This window comes from Rattus rattus, chromosome 6 (assembly GCF_011064425.1).
Source record: "Rattus rattus isolate New Zealand chromosome 6, Rrattus_CSIRO_v1, whole genome shotgun sequence".
In the NCBI taxonomy this organism is placed as follows: domain Eukaryota; kingdom Metazoa; phylum Chordata; class Mammalia; order Rodentia; family Muridae; genus Rattus; species Rattus rattus.
The window spans coordinates 158,495,084-158,512,805 of record NC_046159.1 but is presented as its reverse complement, the minus strand read 5'-3'; the positions used below and the strand labels follow the sequence as shown (position 1 = coordinate 158,512,805).

At 43.6% G+C, this 17,722-nt stretch overlaps 1 protein-coding gene and 1 pseudogene across 1 annotated transcript; both read left to right on the top strand.

The window, feature by feature from the left end:
• The first annotated feature begins 1,210 nt into the window (after window positions 1-1,210).
• On the top strand, window positions 1,211-10,086 carry LOC116904498 (annotated as a pseudogene).
• LOC116904245 (S-adenosylmethionine synthase-like) lies at window positions 1,420-4,195 on the top strand. Its single transcript, XM_032907199.1, is given in 2 exon segments — window positions 1,420-2,383; window positions 2,386-4,195. Coding segments are annotated over 2 exon segments (990 nt in total). The 5' UTR covers window positions 1,420-1,459; the 3' UTR covers window positions 2,452-4,195.
• Window positions 10,087-17,722: the final 7,636 nt, after the last annotated feature.

Below are 17,722 nucleotides of genomic sequence, written 5' to 3'. Positions count from 1 at the left end.
AAAATAAATAAAAGCCACAGACAGGTTAGTGAATAAAGTGAAATGTCTACGGAAAAGAGGCAGGCTGGGTTTCATCACGAGATATGAGCTCTGCATTTTTATGCTGGCAAAATCAATGTAAAGTTAACGGGAGAAGTATTTCATCTTACTCTGCAGGTCAGAAGTCTGAGATACTCTTTTTTTTACCCCACTGCACCCCCAGATACTCTTATTGAAAGCAAAGTATGACATCTGTAGGACTGTGTTCCCACCTGCATAGGTAGGTCTGCTTCCTCCTCATTTTCAAGTCTTAAATGGGGCTTGGCTTACAGGTTCTTCTAACCTGGGCACATTGAATCCTTCCAACACGACATTATGCTTCCTCATTGTTAGGTACTCATGGTGGAGATTGAACCAATGTAGAAAATCCAGAATAATCGACTCTGAAACAAATCTTTTGTCTACAAAGGTCTTTAAAAGCTTTACACATTTATGTATGAATATAACTGGGAGAGTGTCATAACAGTACTGATCAAATAAAATTTATTAACTCTAAACAAGGCACTAATTAAAAAGAAATCCTCAAAGTAATTTAAAAAACAAAAACAAATTCTGTTTTCTGCAAGAAATCAATTTTAAAAATAAACTTGCAAGAACAAACCATAGAGTAGTGGTTTCTAGAGCCTGGAAAAGGGAAGAGAGGAATAAGAGATGGTTAAAGGAAAATCATACAATTGGAAATAAAAAGTGACTTCTTTTTGTTTCTTTTTATTGAAATAAGATTTTATTTTATTTTTATTTTTATATTTTTCCTCCATCTTTATTAACTTGGGTATTTCTTATTTACATTTAAATTGTTATTCCCTTTCCCAGTTTCCAGGCCAACATCCCCGAACCCCTCCCCCTCCCCTTCAATATGGTTTATTTTAGGGCAAGGCTTGCAAGGATCATCCCCAAACTTGGATAGTCCTGTTGCTAGTTTGATTCACTCTGTGAGAGCAGCATGTACTTTTCATGCACACCAAGCCTGGGATTGTGAGTCCCAATGTGGTCTGAGGTCAGCTTGTCTCCTACCAAGTGGGCTGGTGGCAGCAGGTGTAGGTCTCAGGTGGGGTGGCAGCCACAGGTGCAGGTCCCAGGCAGTGCTGGGGCAGGGTGATTAAGTCTTAGGCCAGCCTGGGCTATCTCTTCCAAAACCAAGTGGAAAACACTCTTTTTAAAAATAAATGGCATGGCCTTTATTTCAGACAAAAGCATGCCCAGGAAGACTCCCCAGCTAGAAATTAAGGTGGCAGGAACTGATAAGACCACATCCCTTTTGGGCCCTGACCAAAAAAAAAAAAAAAAAAACAAAACAAAACAAAAACAAAAAAAAAACAGACACTTTGAAAGATGAGTCGGTGAGAAATAGTTTTAAAAAATTAAAATTGAGATTCGCTCCGAGACTCCAGCCTGCTGTGAGTTGAAGTGACCCTCCCACATGTGCGCCCTCCGCAGTCCTCTGCCTGGTTGCTGCTCCGTCTCCCCAGAGTCGCCTTCTCTCATCGCCGCAGCCATGAACGGGCAGCTCAACGGCTTCCATGAGGCGTTCATCGAGGAGGGGACATTCCTTTTCACTTCAGAGTCTGTAGGGGAAGGTCACCCAGATAAGATTTGTGACCAAATCAGTGATGCTGTCCTTGATGCACACCTTCAGCAGGACCCTGATGCTAAAGCGGCTTGTGAAACTGTTGCTAAAACTGGAATGATCCTTCTTGCTGGGGAAATTACATCTAGAGCTGCTATTGATTACCAGAAAGTGGTTCGTGAAGCCATAAAGCACATTGGCTATGATGACTCTTCCAAAGGGTTTGACTACAAGACTTGTAATGTGTTGGTTGCCTAGGAACAACAGTCACCAGATATCGCCCAAGGTGTTCATCTTGACCGGAATGAGGAAGACATTGGTGCAGGAGATCAGGGTTTGATGTTTGGTTATGCCACTGATGAAACTGAAGAGTGTACGCCTTTAACTATTGTCTTGGCACACAAGCTAAATGCTAAACTGGCTGAGCTACGCTGCAATTGCACATTGCCTTGGTTACGCCCAGATTCTAAAACTCAAGTGACTGTGCAGTATATGCAAGATCGAGGTGCTGTGATTCCCATCAAAGTCCACACAATTGTCATATCTGTTCAGCATGATGAAGTTTGTCTTGATGAGATGAGGGATGCTCTGAAGGAGAAAGTGATCAAAGCTGTTGTACCTGCAAAGTACCTTGATGAGGATACAATTTACCACCTACAGCCAAGTGGCAGATTCGTTATTGGTGGGCCTCAGAGTGATGCTGGTTTGACTGGCCGAAAAATCATTGTGGATACTTATGGCGGTTGGGGAGCTCATGGAGGAGGGGCCTTTTCAGGAAAGGATTATACCAAAGTGGACCGTTCAGCTGCTTATGCTGCTCGTTGGGTGGCAAAATCCCTTGTTAAAGGAGGTCTGTGCAGGAGGGTTCTTGTTCAGGTCTCTTATGCTATTGGAGTTTCTCATCCATTGTCCATCTCCATTTTCCATTATGGTACTTCTCAGAAGAGTGAGAGAGAGCTATTAGAAATTGTGAAGAATAATTTTGATCTTCGCCCTGGGGTCATTGTCAGGGATCTGGATCTGAAGAAGCCAATTTATCAGAGGACTGCAGCCTATGGCCACTTTGGTAGGGACAGCTTCCCCTGGGAAGTGCCCAAAAAGCTTAAATATTGAAAGTGTTAGCCTTTTTTCCCCAGACTTGTTGGCGTAGGTTACAGAGAAGCCTTCAAGCTCTGAGGGAAAGGGCCTTTTTCCTAAATTTTTCTGTCCTCTTTCAGCTCCTGATCAGTTGCAGTCACTCTAATCAATGACATGAATTTTAGTTTTGTTGGGGACTGTAAGTTGGGCTTGCTATTCTGTCCCTAGGTGTTTTGTTCACCATTATAATGGATATAGTAAGCATAGATGACCCATGTAACTGCCTAGAAACAAACACTGTAGTGAATAATGCTTTGAAATCGAACCTTTGTGCCCTATCACCTAATCCTCCAAAGTCCTAATTGCAATTACTTTCCCACCAGATGCTGAAAATGTCCTTGTAATGTGCACGTAAAGTACTTGTAGTTTGACTCACAGCCCTGTCAGCATGAATTTGTAATGTCTTGAGCTCTATTTATTGAATGTGAAGCCCCCTTCCCTTATCCTCCCTGTAACTCAGTCATTTCTAATTATGTAGTTCTTTGTCAGGGAGTGTTCCTATCCAATCAATCTTGCATGAAATGAAAAGTTTCAGTTGGAGCTCTAGCCTGACTTAAAGAAAAAGGCAGTTACAATTAAACCATCTCCCTGGTGCTTATGCTATAAATTGCCACCTCAAACAGCACCAAATCAAAATCTCTCCACTTTTCAGCTGTCTTTGGAGGACGTACGTAATAAGGTTTCATTTAGTAAACCAATCCTATGCATGGTTTCAGCACTAGCCAAACCTCACCAACTTTTAGTCTAGAAGACAGGCACTTGGCACCCTTGTGATGTCATACAGAGAAGTCACAGGGCAGTACCCGAGGGTCTGTAGGTTGCACACTTTGGTACCAGGTAACTTTTTTTTCTTTATAAGAAAGAGTACTCCACACTGCACAATAGCTCCTCCCAGGGTTTTAACTTTGTTTTATTTTCAAAACCAGGTCCAATGAGCTTTCTGAACAGCTGGTGTAGCTACAGAGAAACCAGCTTCCTTCAGAGAGCAGTGCTTTTGGCGGGGAGGAGGAAATCCCTTCATACTTGAACATTTTCTAATTGCTTATTTATTGTATTCTGGGGTATGGCGTAAGTACAGAGAAGCCATCACCTCAGATGGCAGCTTTTAAAAGGTTTTTTCTTTGACACCATGATTCCTTTAACATGTTTCCAGCATTCCCAGGGAGGCCAAGGTCCTACAGAAAAACCTTGGGTTAGATCTACAGGGGGTCTAGCTGGTGTTAACAGAAGGGAGGGCAGAGCTGGTGCAGCTGGCCATGGAGAAAGCTGACTTGGCTGGTGTGGTACAGAGAAGCCAGCTTGTTTACATGCTTATTCCGTGACTGCTTGCCCTAAGCAAGAAAGTGCCTTTCAGGATCTATTTTTGGAGGTTTATTACGTATGTCTGGTTCTCAATTCCAACAGTTTAATGAAGATCTAAATAAAATGCTAGGTTCTACCCAAAAAAAAAAATTAAAATTGAAAAGTTGTCTAAGATGCAACAGCTTTTATAGTAAATGTACATTTATAAATAAAAGACTCAAACTGAAAAAAAAAAAAGAAGAAGAAAGATGAGTCGGATGAGCATGGGGACAGAAAACAGGTCTCACTCCCTGCAGCCAGGGCTCCAGGGGCAGAGTAAACTGACCCTCCTTGGAGGAGTGTAGAGAGCCGCAATAACATGCGCCACCACTAGATGGCGCTGGCTTCCACTGCGCCCCACGTGGAAGGCCAAGTCAGTCAAGATGGCGCCAGCCTTCGCCGCGGCGTCCCGGCCCCCCTTCTCAGGAAGTTAACTGTGCGCATGTGCAAGAGTGCCTTCGTGCCAGGTCTTTGCCCATTCCGGGGCGTGCCTGATGAGGTCATGAGTAAGCAACCAATCAGGTGTGGATGCGCGACATTAGGGGGTATAAAACACACCATGTTGGCGTGACAAAGGGGGCTTCTCCATGAGATAGGAATAAAGTATCACTCATAGCAAGAATTTCTATGTCTCGAGTGCTTCTTGCCGGCGGAAAGTCGCGCGTGGGACAGAGGAGTCCAGGGTTCTGATGCCCATGAGTCTTTGCTCAGGTCAGTGTGCCCACATAGTGAGCAAGGACCATAATTATAACTCAGGCAAGATGAGAGCATGGCTCCATCTCAGCCAGGCAGACATATTATATTTGAACCTATAAAGTACACAGAAGTGGGAATTCTGCCATGGGTGTAGCTAGTCCATTGGGAACTGAAGAGCTGAACCCCTGCAGGATCTGCAGGAGATCATAGACATGGTAGAGTCACAGATGTTGCTGATGACCCTGTTGTCTGTGAAGGTGAGCATAGTTCAGCCTCATGTGAACCTGTGTCAACATGTGACCTTCTGTCAACGTCCTACCCCACCTGAGTCAATCTGGTGCCCACAGATGGAGAACAACCTGGCTCTGCTGGAAGAGAAGGCAGAGAAAAATTTGGCAGCCATATGCCATGAGAAGGAGAGGCTGCAGAGGCAGGCACTGGAACTGCGGCACCAGCTGCTTCTCCAACAGAAACATCAGGAGCTGGTCACTGTCCTTGAGGCCCAGGTGGATCTGAGCATGGTCCTGAATTACCCAGGGCACACAATGGAGGGAGAATCAGGGTGTTACCATTTGCACTCTCACAACTCTGCTCAGGCTCCTGGTGTCAGCATGGTGCTGTATTAGGAAGTTTGAGAGGAAAGAGTCTGTCTGACTTATACTTCCCTATCACTGAAGACTAGACCACTAGTCTGACTTATACTTCCCTATCACTGAAGATGGTAAGGAACTCTCACGGGGCAGGAACCTAAAGGCAGGAGCTCTGATACAGAGGCCATGAAGAGTCCTGCTTACTGGCTTTCCCCCTTCCCCATGGCTTGCTTGGCCTGCTTTGTTTTAGAACCCAGGACCACCTGCCCAGGGATGGCACCAGGAAAATGAACTGGGCCTTCTCCCATCAGTAACTGAAAAAAGAAATGCTTTACAGCTGGATCTTTTGGAGGCATTTCCTCAACTGAGGCTTCTTTCTGATGTCAACTTGACACACAAAACCAACCAGTACATACTGTATATGGATACCTGTCCACAACATGTTGTGAAGAGTAATATTTGGTACCTTGCAGCTCTGGTGGAAGGAAAATTGGCTGCCACCCTACTCTGGTGCTTAACACAGCAACTGTGTCCCATCCAGGTCAGGTCAGAGTGGATCCTGTTGCTTGGACAGGCTGGTCCATGAGGCTGGAGACATGCAGTGCCAGAGTAGGGCTTAGCGTAAGCAAGGACTACTCCATTTCACAGATAGTTCCCTTCTGTTTGGGTGAGCACATCATGTCTTACTATGTCCCCTACCACTTGCAGATTGAGGTGCTGAACCCTCTTCAGCCTGTGGTAAAACGCTTCCAAGAGGAGTACAGGACACTGGGCAGAGCCCTGGACACCACACAACATGAGCTGCCCATGTAGGCTGTCTACATGGAAGGAAGTGGGCAGAAGCTCCTAGGTAGGCATCTCCATGGCAGAAAGGAGCCCCAAGACTCACATGTGACATCCTAGTTGCCTCAGCACTGACTTGGATTCAGAATCCATGTCCTTGCCAGTGTGGGTAGGAAAATGGGCAACTGAATAAGAGATTCTTTCCCCGGACTGTTGACCTCACAACTGGATGTCACTGGGGCAGAAGGGGTTCCTGAACTGGTCCTGAGCCCTGGGTCCTACCAGTGGGGTAGGAGGGTTGGTAAGGAGGTCAATGGTAGACCAGTGCTAATGCATTTTGGTGATTCTCTGGAGCAGCCTATTTCATGGGGATGGTTTAGCTATATGGGGTTTGCTTACTGCTTTCTTACTCTCATGTCTAGTGGTTGCTTTCAGAACCCATAAGCATATCTGAAATTAAAGACCTTGAAGTTTCTTCTAGAAGTAGCAGAGTGGGACTGTTGGGAGTGATGCCCTTGAAGCCCTCCATTATTGATGTTATTATTATGGTTAGAATTAAGTGTGACTAGGTTCATGGAAAATCCCCACCCAGCTGCAGAAGACTAAAACAAATCTGGTGGTCAAGATGAATAATGATAAGATAAAGCTCTGACCTTGCTGAGAAATACATCTGACGTCAAGATGCCCAATGTGACGACCTGTAACCTTTCTGAAAAAAACAACATCCTGCTGACTAATAGATATGACAAACCTGTGACCTTTCTGACATACTGTCATTAGCCGATTCCCTGACCACACAATATTGTGTCTTTGGCCTGCGTAAATGTTTCTTACTTCCCCCTTCCCTCTGTTACCCCTGTTATGGTATAAATTCAGCCTTGGGGAAAAATAAAATTGTTGCCTTGATCAGACTCTTGTCTTGGCATCCTTCTTCGTGTCTCTTATCCCCCATTCTCTTCCAGGTACCCTCAGCCCCCTTGATGACATGGGACTAGGCACTGTTGTATGTGGGACACCCCAGCTCTGGAGGACTGAGGCAGGAGGGGATCACTTGGGTTCAGTGGTTAGATTTCAGCCTGGGCTACACATCATACCATAAAATGTACAGTGGCTTACATCTATCTTTTCAACACATGGGAGCCTGTGAGATCCAGTGTTTCCTGAGTTATGAAGTGAGAGCCTGGTTCCAGTGTTGACCTGGAACGTGCAGACATCCTCCATAAACTAAAGTCCCAAAGCTGTCTTGCTGCCCATCTCTGGGCTGTGCACCGACTGCCAAAGTGAAGACAGAACATGTAAGTAATGGGAATTTTAACTCCCTTGGCCTGTGCTTGGTTGCACGTGTAGGGCAGGCCTGGGCCTGGGACACTTGTGGTTATCAGAGCATCAACACCTCTCATAGCTGTTGCAGGTTCAAGATACTTGGGACTTTGTAACAGGAGACCAGGAAGGAGAGGGTCCAATGAAATAAAAGAGGGTGATAGAGAACAAGAGGACAGCTGGCAGCCTGGAGGAGCCTCAGCTCTCTTGACCCACCAGGAGGTCTCCTGGGAAGCTGTTTGTGTAGGTATGTCCTGTGCGTCCCAGCCCTGGGCATTCACTTTCCAGCCTGTCCCCTTGGCATTCACAGTTGCCAGGGACAAGTGAGATCTCTGCTGAAGCTCCTCTCTCCCTTTCTCCTTTATCTCTAGAATCTGAGAGAAGAACCAACTCTACCACCAACACCAACCTCAACAGCAACTCCAACATAAACAAATGTTGCTTTGGTGAGCATAGATCCACTATAATGGCCTGTGTCTCCACAGATGATCTGGAGCCAGCCCTGAGGACCACCCTGCAGCTCCTGTATGATCTAAGCATCTGCTATCCAGATGCCAGTGCACAGGTGCAGGGAACCAATACACAGCAGCCTGGAGGCAGTGGACAGGTTCAGGGAGCCAGTGCACAGCTGAATTGCTAGCTGAAGGAACTGAAGGGCTTGGTCTCTGAGAAAGACCTGAAGCTCCTCAGGTGTGGGGCTGGCCTCCGTCTCTAACCTTCCCCCTACTCCCTCGATTGTGCTCCTCCATCCTTTCCTCTCTTTTCTGTTAGGGTGCTGGGGATCTCAACTGAAGACTGGTTCTATCTGTATTTGAACTTATAGCAATCCTCCTGCTTCAGATTGCAGGCTTCTATAACACCAGACATTACACCCAACTATTGTGGGTTGGAATATTGTCTGTGTGACTATGCTTCTCTCTCTCTCTCTCTCTCTCTCTCTCTCTCTCTCTCTCTCTCTCTCTCTCTCTCTCTCTCTCGTGTGTGTGTGTGTGTGTGTGTGGAGAGAGATGGAGAGACACACACTGAGAGAAAGAAAGAGGGAGGGAGGGAGAGAGAGAGAGAGAGAGAGAGAGAGAGAGAGAGAGAGAGAGAGAGAGAGAGAGTTTGATATTTGGGTATTTGGGCACATATATGATGCCAGGGCATGAGTGCAAAGGGCAGAAGATAGCTTTGAGAGTCTGTCCTCTTTCTTCTATGTGGGTCCTAGGGATCAAAATGAGTTCAGCTTGAAGGATTGGTAGTAAGCAGCTTCACCTACTGAGACATTTTGTCCACTGCAAGAGAATCTTGCTGTCTGCTATCACAATGATAAACGCATTTAAGTAGATGAATCCTAAAGGTCACTGCAGGGACTCTGAAGCATGCCACACCCACCACTGCCCTACAGGGTAGGTCAGCCATCACTCACATGGACAGGAGAGGCAGGTCTTTGTCTTGCTTCCACTATCTGGCCAGCACACAGGTTCCCCTGTCTGTATCCTGAGTGGTAGAGCAGAAATCTACATTGCGGCTCATGCCCTCAGTCACCTAGAGTCTGTTAAAGTCTACGTGGACACCTGGCCATTGGATAAAGGGATAAACAAAAGCATGGCCATATAGTGATGGGCTAAGGCTCACCTCTTGGGTTCTTTCCAACAAGGTCTCCTCATAAACTTTGCTCACTCTTGAGGGTGTGGAAGGCATGCCACTGAGGTCCCAGATACTCAGGAGTCTGGTGCAGAATGAAGACAAGCATTCAAAGCTGGCTGCTGCTAGCATTATGGAGCGACTATATACAGAACTCTTGCTTGATAGGCCTTAAGACAAAGGTCTGCCATCTCGGCTACCTGGAGGGCTGAGGCAGTTGGATCATCAGTTAAAGATCAGTCTGGGGAACTTGGATTCTTTCTCAAGAAGTAAAAAAGGGGAAAGATTACAATTCATGCTCACTTCCAAAAACACTTAGGGTTGTAAGATAGCTCAGCAAATAAATTCTGAAATCAGTTCAGTCCCCAGGACTGACTTGAAGGAGAGGCAGACTCCTGTAAGTTGTCCTTTAACCTCCACAGGCAAGCAGTGTGCTTTTTGTACTACACACAAACACACAGGTTTTGTTTTATTTTTCCTAAGGGTTCCATTACAGTTTTTGGCTACAAGCAAAATTGTCCCTTCTCTTTCTCTGTCCACAGATTTCTCAGCAAGGTGGTGAAACTTTCCTCCCAGGTCAGTAAAGAGGCAGCTTTAACAAACCAGTAAGTCTGGGAAGGGGCAGAGGGCTCCCTCACCAGCAGCCAGGTGCAAACAGGTATGAAGTAAGGACTTTCCAATAATCACAGCAGACTAGTGTGTGTGTGTGTGTGTGTGTGTGTGTGTGTGTGTGTGTGTGTGTGTGTGTGTGTGTTGGGGGTGAAGGAATGTGCTCATTCAAGCACATACACATGAGCACTCACAGCATTCTGTCCTGGACTTACATACCAATTCCAGGTTGTGTACCTGTCTCCTCACTGTCCACTCTATCAGCTCTTACCTTTGGTCTCTTAAGGCCCAATTCATGAGTACACGGCCTTTCACCCCAGGTCTGTGATCAGGGCCCAGGTGCAAGAAGGTGGAGCACAATTCCTTGTTAGCTTATAGAGGCCACTTTTGCTGCCCAATCTTCCACAAACAGGACATATCCCTTCTGACTCCAGAAAGGATTTGCCCTTGAAATCAGACCAGGGACACTGTGCAAAATAAAGGTCAGAAAAAGGTCAGTAGGCAGGAAGCAAGGCAAGGAGGAGCGGGAGGGAGGGATATGGGGAGGTGTGAGGCATGTGCAGGGTTGCGGCAGCTCACAGAGTAGAGCAGGGTGGCATCTCTGGTGTTGGTCTGTTGCTCAGTTTCAGGGCAGATTTGTGCCGGTCTTTTGACAGTTTTCAAATTTTGGTCTGTGGTAGGGACCAAGAATCCCTTAAGGCACATATTCAAGACTGCCAAACTTCAGACCAAGTTCTGACTCTTGAACTATAGATTGGTCTCAAACTCGGGGTTTGAGAGTTGCCATGTCCATTTAGTTGTCCTCTCCAGAGATTGTCCCCACTACTGCCCCTGTCTGTCCAAAGCTGTGCCACAGCCATCCCAGTGCAATCCCTGTGCTGGGCCAAGAATAAGCTGGCCTCTGATCTGCTGAGAAGAAGCTGCTCACACTGTACCACAACCTATTGCTATGCTATGGGTGGCCCCATATCTCAGGCCCAAAGCCAGCAGTGGCTTAAAGCAGCCCAGAAGAGCCAGTCAGGTGAAGAATTGTCTCTAGTGTTAGGTCTGCTTAGCCAGAGGCGGCATGGGAAACACAGTGTGTCATAACTTTCTGATATTTTCACCAAAATATTTGACATTACACAATTCAATGCATTTAGTCTGTTCTACTTTGTACTTGCTTTATTTTGTTACAGTAACACAGTACGTTATCATACTATAACATTTTACTATAACATTTACTATATACATATACTATATAACATTACGATATAACAGTTACTATAACATTTTACTATAATATTTTACTACAACATTTCAGAGAATGCAGTACAATTCTTTATAGCTGAAAGTACAGTAACATAGACTCTAGAGAAAATACAATAAACTGAGCAATTCTGTGTGGTACTCTTTGTTCTAATTACTCAACTTGTTTTCCTGCTTAGGTAACTTTACATATATTAGACTGGAAACTTGTGTTTATAAGAAGACAAAAAGAATGTTTCCTACAGAAAACATCAACTGCAAACCACATTCAGTAAGCTCTGCTGTGATTTGGTTAGTTTTAGTAAGGGAACACTGTGTGTCATTACTTTCTGGTATTTTCACCAAAATATTTGACCTTACACAGTAAATATGTAGTAGCTGAAAGAAAAAATAGGTTCACAGAGATGCTACACCAATCACCGTTCACACTGAGCATGCTTTTCTTTCACACTCTTTACTAATAACTATGGGAGTGTTTCCTGTAGTTTTTCCATGTAGAGTTGGCTTCATATGCATTAGTTGGTAAACATGTGTATTAAAGAATACAACATGAACATTTCTTAAAATAAATGTCAGCAGCAAAATGAAGTCAGTCTGTTGTGCTTTGTACTTAATTTATTTGGTTACAGTATCACTATACATCATTATTTTACTATATTATCACAACTACATTTCAGTGAGTGCAGTATAATTCATTATTGCTCAAAGTAATGTAACATCGATGCTAGACAAAATACAATGAACTGAGCAAGCCTGTGCCTGATACTCTCTATGCCAATTACCAGGAGAGTGTTCCTCATCTTGTTCCCCTGTGAAAGTACTTTTCTTTCAGCTATAAGAAATTCCACTCTTTTCTGTGTAATGTGTATAAGCAAATACAGGAGAGAGAATAATGGCAAACATTGTTCTCACAAGTAATTATATAAGTTACAAAGCAGAACTTTTTAAATGGGTTTGGAAGGCCCTTTCTCCTGAGAGAACTCTTCTATTTTCTTCTTAAAAACACACCTTTAATGCCTAAGATGTTTAAATCAAACTATATATGCGTACACTAAAAGGAGCTCGTGGTAATTATACTCATGGTAATTAACACTCTCGGGGATATTAGCACAGGGCATGCACTTTGTGCATTGATTTGTGTATCGTCTACAATGAAGTACTTTTCTTGCAGCTATAATGAATTGCATTCTCCTCTTTGAAATGTGTATGTACAAATAAAAGTGAAGACTGATACACATTGTTTCTGTACATACAAAAATCAATGACAAACTGTAAGTTACTACATATTTTTTACAGATGACTGCTATGGTGAGCAATGTTCCAATTGGTTATTATTTAATCCTCCAGTGGTCGCTGTGCTGTGGGTTACAAACAAACACAAAACTTTAAATTATTTCAATAAGAGGTTGACCAGTAGGTAGTTTTTTTCTTTCTTGTCTGCTTTTCTTTTTTGTTGTTACTGTTGGTTGTGGTGGGATTGGTGGTAGAGGTGGCTGCATTGGCAACATTTTTTTTCCTTTGAAGAGAAGAAATAAAATGTTTGACTAGGTCATCCAGTCCCTCAGGCCATCCTGTCTTGTTTGTTTTAATATAATCCTCCAGTAATGGATGTGCTGTAGATCACACACACACACACACACACACACACACACACACACACACACACACCCCACCACCACCACCACCATCACCACAACCACAACCACCACCACCACCACCACACCACACCACACCACACCTGCAGGTAGAGTGTGATCATGGAGGAGGAGGTGGTAGGCATTGGGAAGCATTGGCTGAGAGATGTAAGGAAGGTGTAGTGAACCAGATGCTTTGATATTCAAGCCATTATGTTCCTTAAACTGTATAACTGTTCAAACAAATCAGTATTTAGTTTATTAACTCCTACTTCTTTTTATTGTATAGAACATGTTTGCCTCAAACCTGGAGATCCAAGTAATGGATAAAAGGCTTTAGCCACCATAACTGGCTCAATTTTCTGGAACAGGGGGAAGTGCTTGAGATTGTGGCCTAGTGACTTGAACATTAGGGGCTGGGTGAATATGGACTCTGAAATGACCAATAGTGCATGTGTGCTACACTCAGTTCTCTCCTTCCAGTCAGGGATGGGTCTCAGGATAACAGCCTCTTTGAAATGTGTGCTTGGTTTGTTGAGCCCAACTAAAAGAACATATTTACATTTTTGTTTTTGTTTTTTCCTGTCTGATCGCTTGCTTGACATGGTTCCCCTTTCTATCCATGCAGAGTTCCCAGACTGCTCTGGGAAATCAGAAGAGGGGTCAGAATCAAAGTCTTTTTGACACAGCACTGGTACTATATACCAACCTATCTGGACTGACTGCATTCCTTCCCAAGGCATGGAACACCCCAGCAAAGGAAGATGGACCCTCCTCTTGACCCACAGGTGGTACCTAAGTATGGCCCAGCCAATTTTCCCTCCTCCACTGCACACACAATGATATAATATAAATAAATGAATAAAGTTTCCAGTTGTTTGAGCTAGCTAAATTACCTCTCAAAAACTACTCCTGTCCCCACCCCAACCACTGTTTCCCTCATTATGCGTGTGTGTTCAGTGGGGGAGGGGGAGGCTGCAAGTCTGTGTCTGTGAATTATGTGAGAATGACTAGTGCTCATATAGGCAATGAGAAGTGGTCAATTGTCCTGGGACTGGAAGAGCAGACAATGTTCTTAACTGCTGAGCCATGTCTCTCCAGTGGCAAGTTTTCTGCATGAATTCTGTCATGATTTCAATGTGATTGTTTTACAACTCATTGGCCTTTGTGGTCCTTTTATCACAACATATTCACCCTCTGCATTGCCCTAATTCAGTATAACCCTCTCTAGTAGCAAGTAACTGCCCCGTCCTGCAGGGCAATGAAACAGAGGCTGGGGACCACCTAGTAGAGAATGGGGGGACAAGAGACGCAAAGAATAGACAGCAAGACAGGAGGTCTGATTAAGCTGACGTTTTTAATTTTTCTCAGGCAGAAGTTATACTAGTAGAAGCAGGATGTAGGGTGAGGTTAGATAACCACAAAGAAATACGCTTGGCTCAATGACCAGGATGTTGGCTGGGTAAATCGGTTGGCAGGAGGAACAGTACAGGGAGGGTTGCTAAGTGACCTGACCACCAGCGCTAAGTGATCTAAGGACAAGATCTATGTCTTATCTTTTAAATTCAAGCAAAGCTGGAGGCTTAAGTATGGTTGCTTAGATCTCACGTGTGACTACTCTCAACATCTCCCCCTTTTTCTTTACTTAAAAGAACCATGGTGGTAACAATTTTTGCTAGGGCGGAGATAGTAGCCAGAGGGGACCTTGTAATGATGCCAATCCCCCAGATGTCGTCCAGTGAGGCCTAGGCATCATACCTGTCCTGATGTCTTTTTCCTGGAGATGAGAAAGTTCTTTTTAACATCAACCCCTATGCAGTCAGCCTTGTCCCTCAGGGGGCCCAGGAGCTTTGTACTTATGACAAACGCGTCCCCTTGCAGTGTTTCCCTCACAACCCTAAGCAAGAAGCTTTACCACCAAAAAAGGGGGAGAGCCTGGGCAGCCTCCCCTTGTCTGGTCTAGGATACCCTTTCTTAGGTTGGGTGAAGATGGGATTTGGGAATGCCTGAGATGGGTTGGTGCCTTCATCCTGAGCTTCTTGATTCTCTATGATAATGAATCTGTATGGGTTTAGCTGCTAAATCATCTATTTGCCATTTTACCAGGCTGGTAAGTCTATTAAGAGCCCAAGGGCCAAAAGAAATAAGCAAAAACAGTCCTACTAGCAGTCCTAAAATGGAGGGTAATAAAGTGGAAAGCCATGGGGAGGTTGAAAACCATTTCTGATACCACCATCTCTGATCCCCTCCCTCTCCCTCTCTCTCCATCTTTTTAAAGCCTTCTCTAACCTTTTCAATACTCTTCACCATGCCTGTCTTATCTACATAGAAGCAGCACTCTTCTTTGAGGACCACTTCTGCAAGGGAAGAGAGGGAGTCAGAAAGATCTTCCACCCTTTGCTGGAGTCTTTGGACGTCAGCATCAATGGTAATAGCACTGAGTTCTTGATACCTGGATTTAGAGAGAACAAGTGAAGAGATACCTGTTCCTACTCCCATGGCACCAAGGCCAAGGAGCACTGACATGAGGCTGCTCCCAACAAGTAACAACAGAATACAATCATACCTAGGTCTTTGGAAATGGTAATAGTGTTGATAACACATCCTAACAGAAATAGGACTCCACTCATTCTCAGCCAGCCTCATACCAGCTCAGCAGTTCAAAGGCTGAATCTGGATAATATTTACATGATTTTGTGTTTTTAATTAATGTTGAATATTTAGGTAAATAAAATTTGTGCAGAAATTAAGCATCTTAAAATCCTAGGCAGATCTATTCGCTCCTTTTAATTTTTTGTTGACTCCAAATCTTTGGTCTTAACAAAGAACACAAATCCTGAAGGACTGATGAATTTGTGGGGATAACCTACAGATTCAGCTGAGGTTTAAAGGACTGAGTGTTGGCTTTACACAACCATATAGTTTGCTCCCCTTTTCTTAACCTCAATAGATGGAAAATAATTGCATACTACAAAGGTAGCTGAGATTGTTTGGATATGCAGAAAAGGAACACTTACTGTCAATATGGTTTTGCTGTTGGTGTTTGTTTTTAAATGGTGCCAGGGGGTTAAAAATAGTAGAAATTTTATTTTCTACACTATATTCTGGTCATGGTTTTCCATCCCAAAGCTTCTCCTAGACCCTCTCCACACCCACAAAAATCTACTCTGGGCCTGCCCTTAGGTTTGGTTTATATACTCAGTTGAGACTCCATTCACCAAAACAATATTCCTTTTTCCTGCTGTTGTCAATTGGAGCTGACTTCTGTGCTAGGGATTTCAGATTGTTTCTATTTTTTCCCTCTTATAGCTCTGTTTAGACCTCTTGTAGAACCTGGGTTTTGAAAAAAATTAGTGCAGGCAACACCTGCCTGCACGCAAAGACTGTTGGCTAATCTTTGAAGATAGTACTGTGTAAAACGTTTTTTATTAAAGCAAAGTTGAATTCAGAGTACAGAAGGGGACAATATAAAAATTATGATTCCTTGTATATATAGAAAATATTTTCCATTTGTTTTTTATTTTATTTTCTTCAAAAATTCAACTGGTTGTAGTGGTGCACATCTTTAATCCTACCACAACCCATTTAATAGATTTTTACTCTCATTTACAGACCAGCTCTAATTCAAGGATGATTTTACAATTAAGAATTTTCTTCTTTTCTTTCTTCCTTTCTTTCCTTAATTTTTCCTTCTTTCCTACTTTCTTCTTTTGGGGATAGATCTAAAACATGGATTGTTCCGTGAGGAAAGTTTAAGTAACCTCTAACTCATGCTAGTGGAGAATACAAACTGCCCCACAACCAAATAGTAGCCTAAACAACAAAAACAAACAACAGTTGTCCTGCCTTAGGATGTCTGTTGTCTCATGTGAATTTTTGTCAGGAAATTCATAATTGTGTGGAATTCCATATCATATATTTCAAAAGATGTGCTCATTGTGATTCTCATTTTATTTCAAGGGCACTCTGTAGATCAGAAGAGCCTTCTTACAATTCTCCACATGTAAATTGGATTTATATCCCTGTCATCTACAGAACTGCAAGCACAGAGAACAAAAATTAGAAAAAAATACAACTCAGAGGGTGATGGACCATTGGGCCATTTATTTCCTGTGTGACTATTACTACAATCCAAACAAAAAAAAGCATTAAGGAAAAGAAAATGAAACAAATCATCTTGGAGGCCTTGTGTTTTTTCAGAGTCTAAGTTTTAAAAGACACAGATGCAGTGAAGTGACAATCAGATAGCTGAGTAGAAGTCGGCGATATGTGGATACTTCCCTTATGTTTTATCATACAAAATTTTACATGTGCCATGTTTGCCAAGATGGCAGCCAACCACAAAGTTACTAAACAAATTCAACTCTACCTCACAATATCCCTGCCTCTCTCTCTCTCTCTCTCTCTCTCTCTCTCTCTCTCTCTCTCTCTCTCTCTCTCTCATATATACATAAATACAACTTGAAATTAAACTAAATCTACAATGAACGGCAGCCAGGTGCAGTACAGCACATCTTTAAAATCATCACTTGGGAGATAGAGGCAGGTACAACTCTCTGGCACTGATTTCCAGGACTATCTGCATAGACCCCTGACTCAACTAAAGAGATAGAGAAAAGTAAAGAAATAAATATAATTAACTTGGAACAAAGCAAACAATTTAATGAACAAGAGAAGGCAGACGTGGCTTATAAAGGAAGGGCAAACACTGGTCTGCCATTGCCTCCATTGTTGGAGAGAGAGAGAGAGAGAGAGAGAGAGAGAGAGAGAGAGAGAGAGAGAGGAATGTGATGATAATCAAAGGGCTTGGTGGGTCTGACTTTGCCTTCACAGGCTCATGATGCCATCATCTGTCCAGTCGACCTTCTTCTGTTGGTCTTCCCAAGGATCAGATAGCCATCAGATGCAGTGAGCTAGAAAACTGGGAACCTCATGGAGATTCTCAATTGAGAGTTGGCCCCTTTATGAAAAGTAAACAGGTAGAGAGTCTAGTGGTGAGTGAGGAGAAGCTGAAATGTCTTCTATGGTCGGGGTATGTATATTCTATCTGCCCTTGCAGACCATTTGTTTCTAGCTTGGAGACTGACAGGTCTGTCAATCTGATACCCACTGCAGGGAAATAGTAAGTAAGA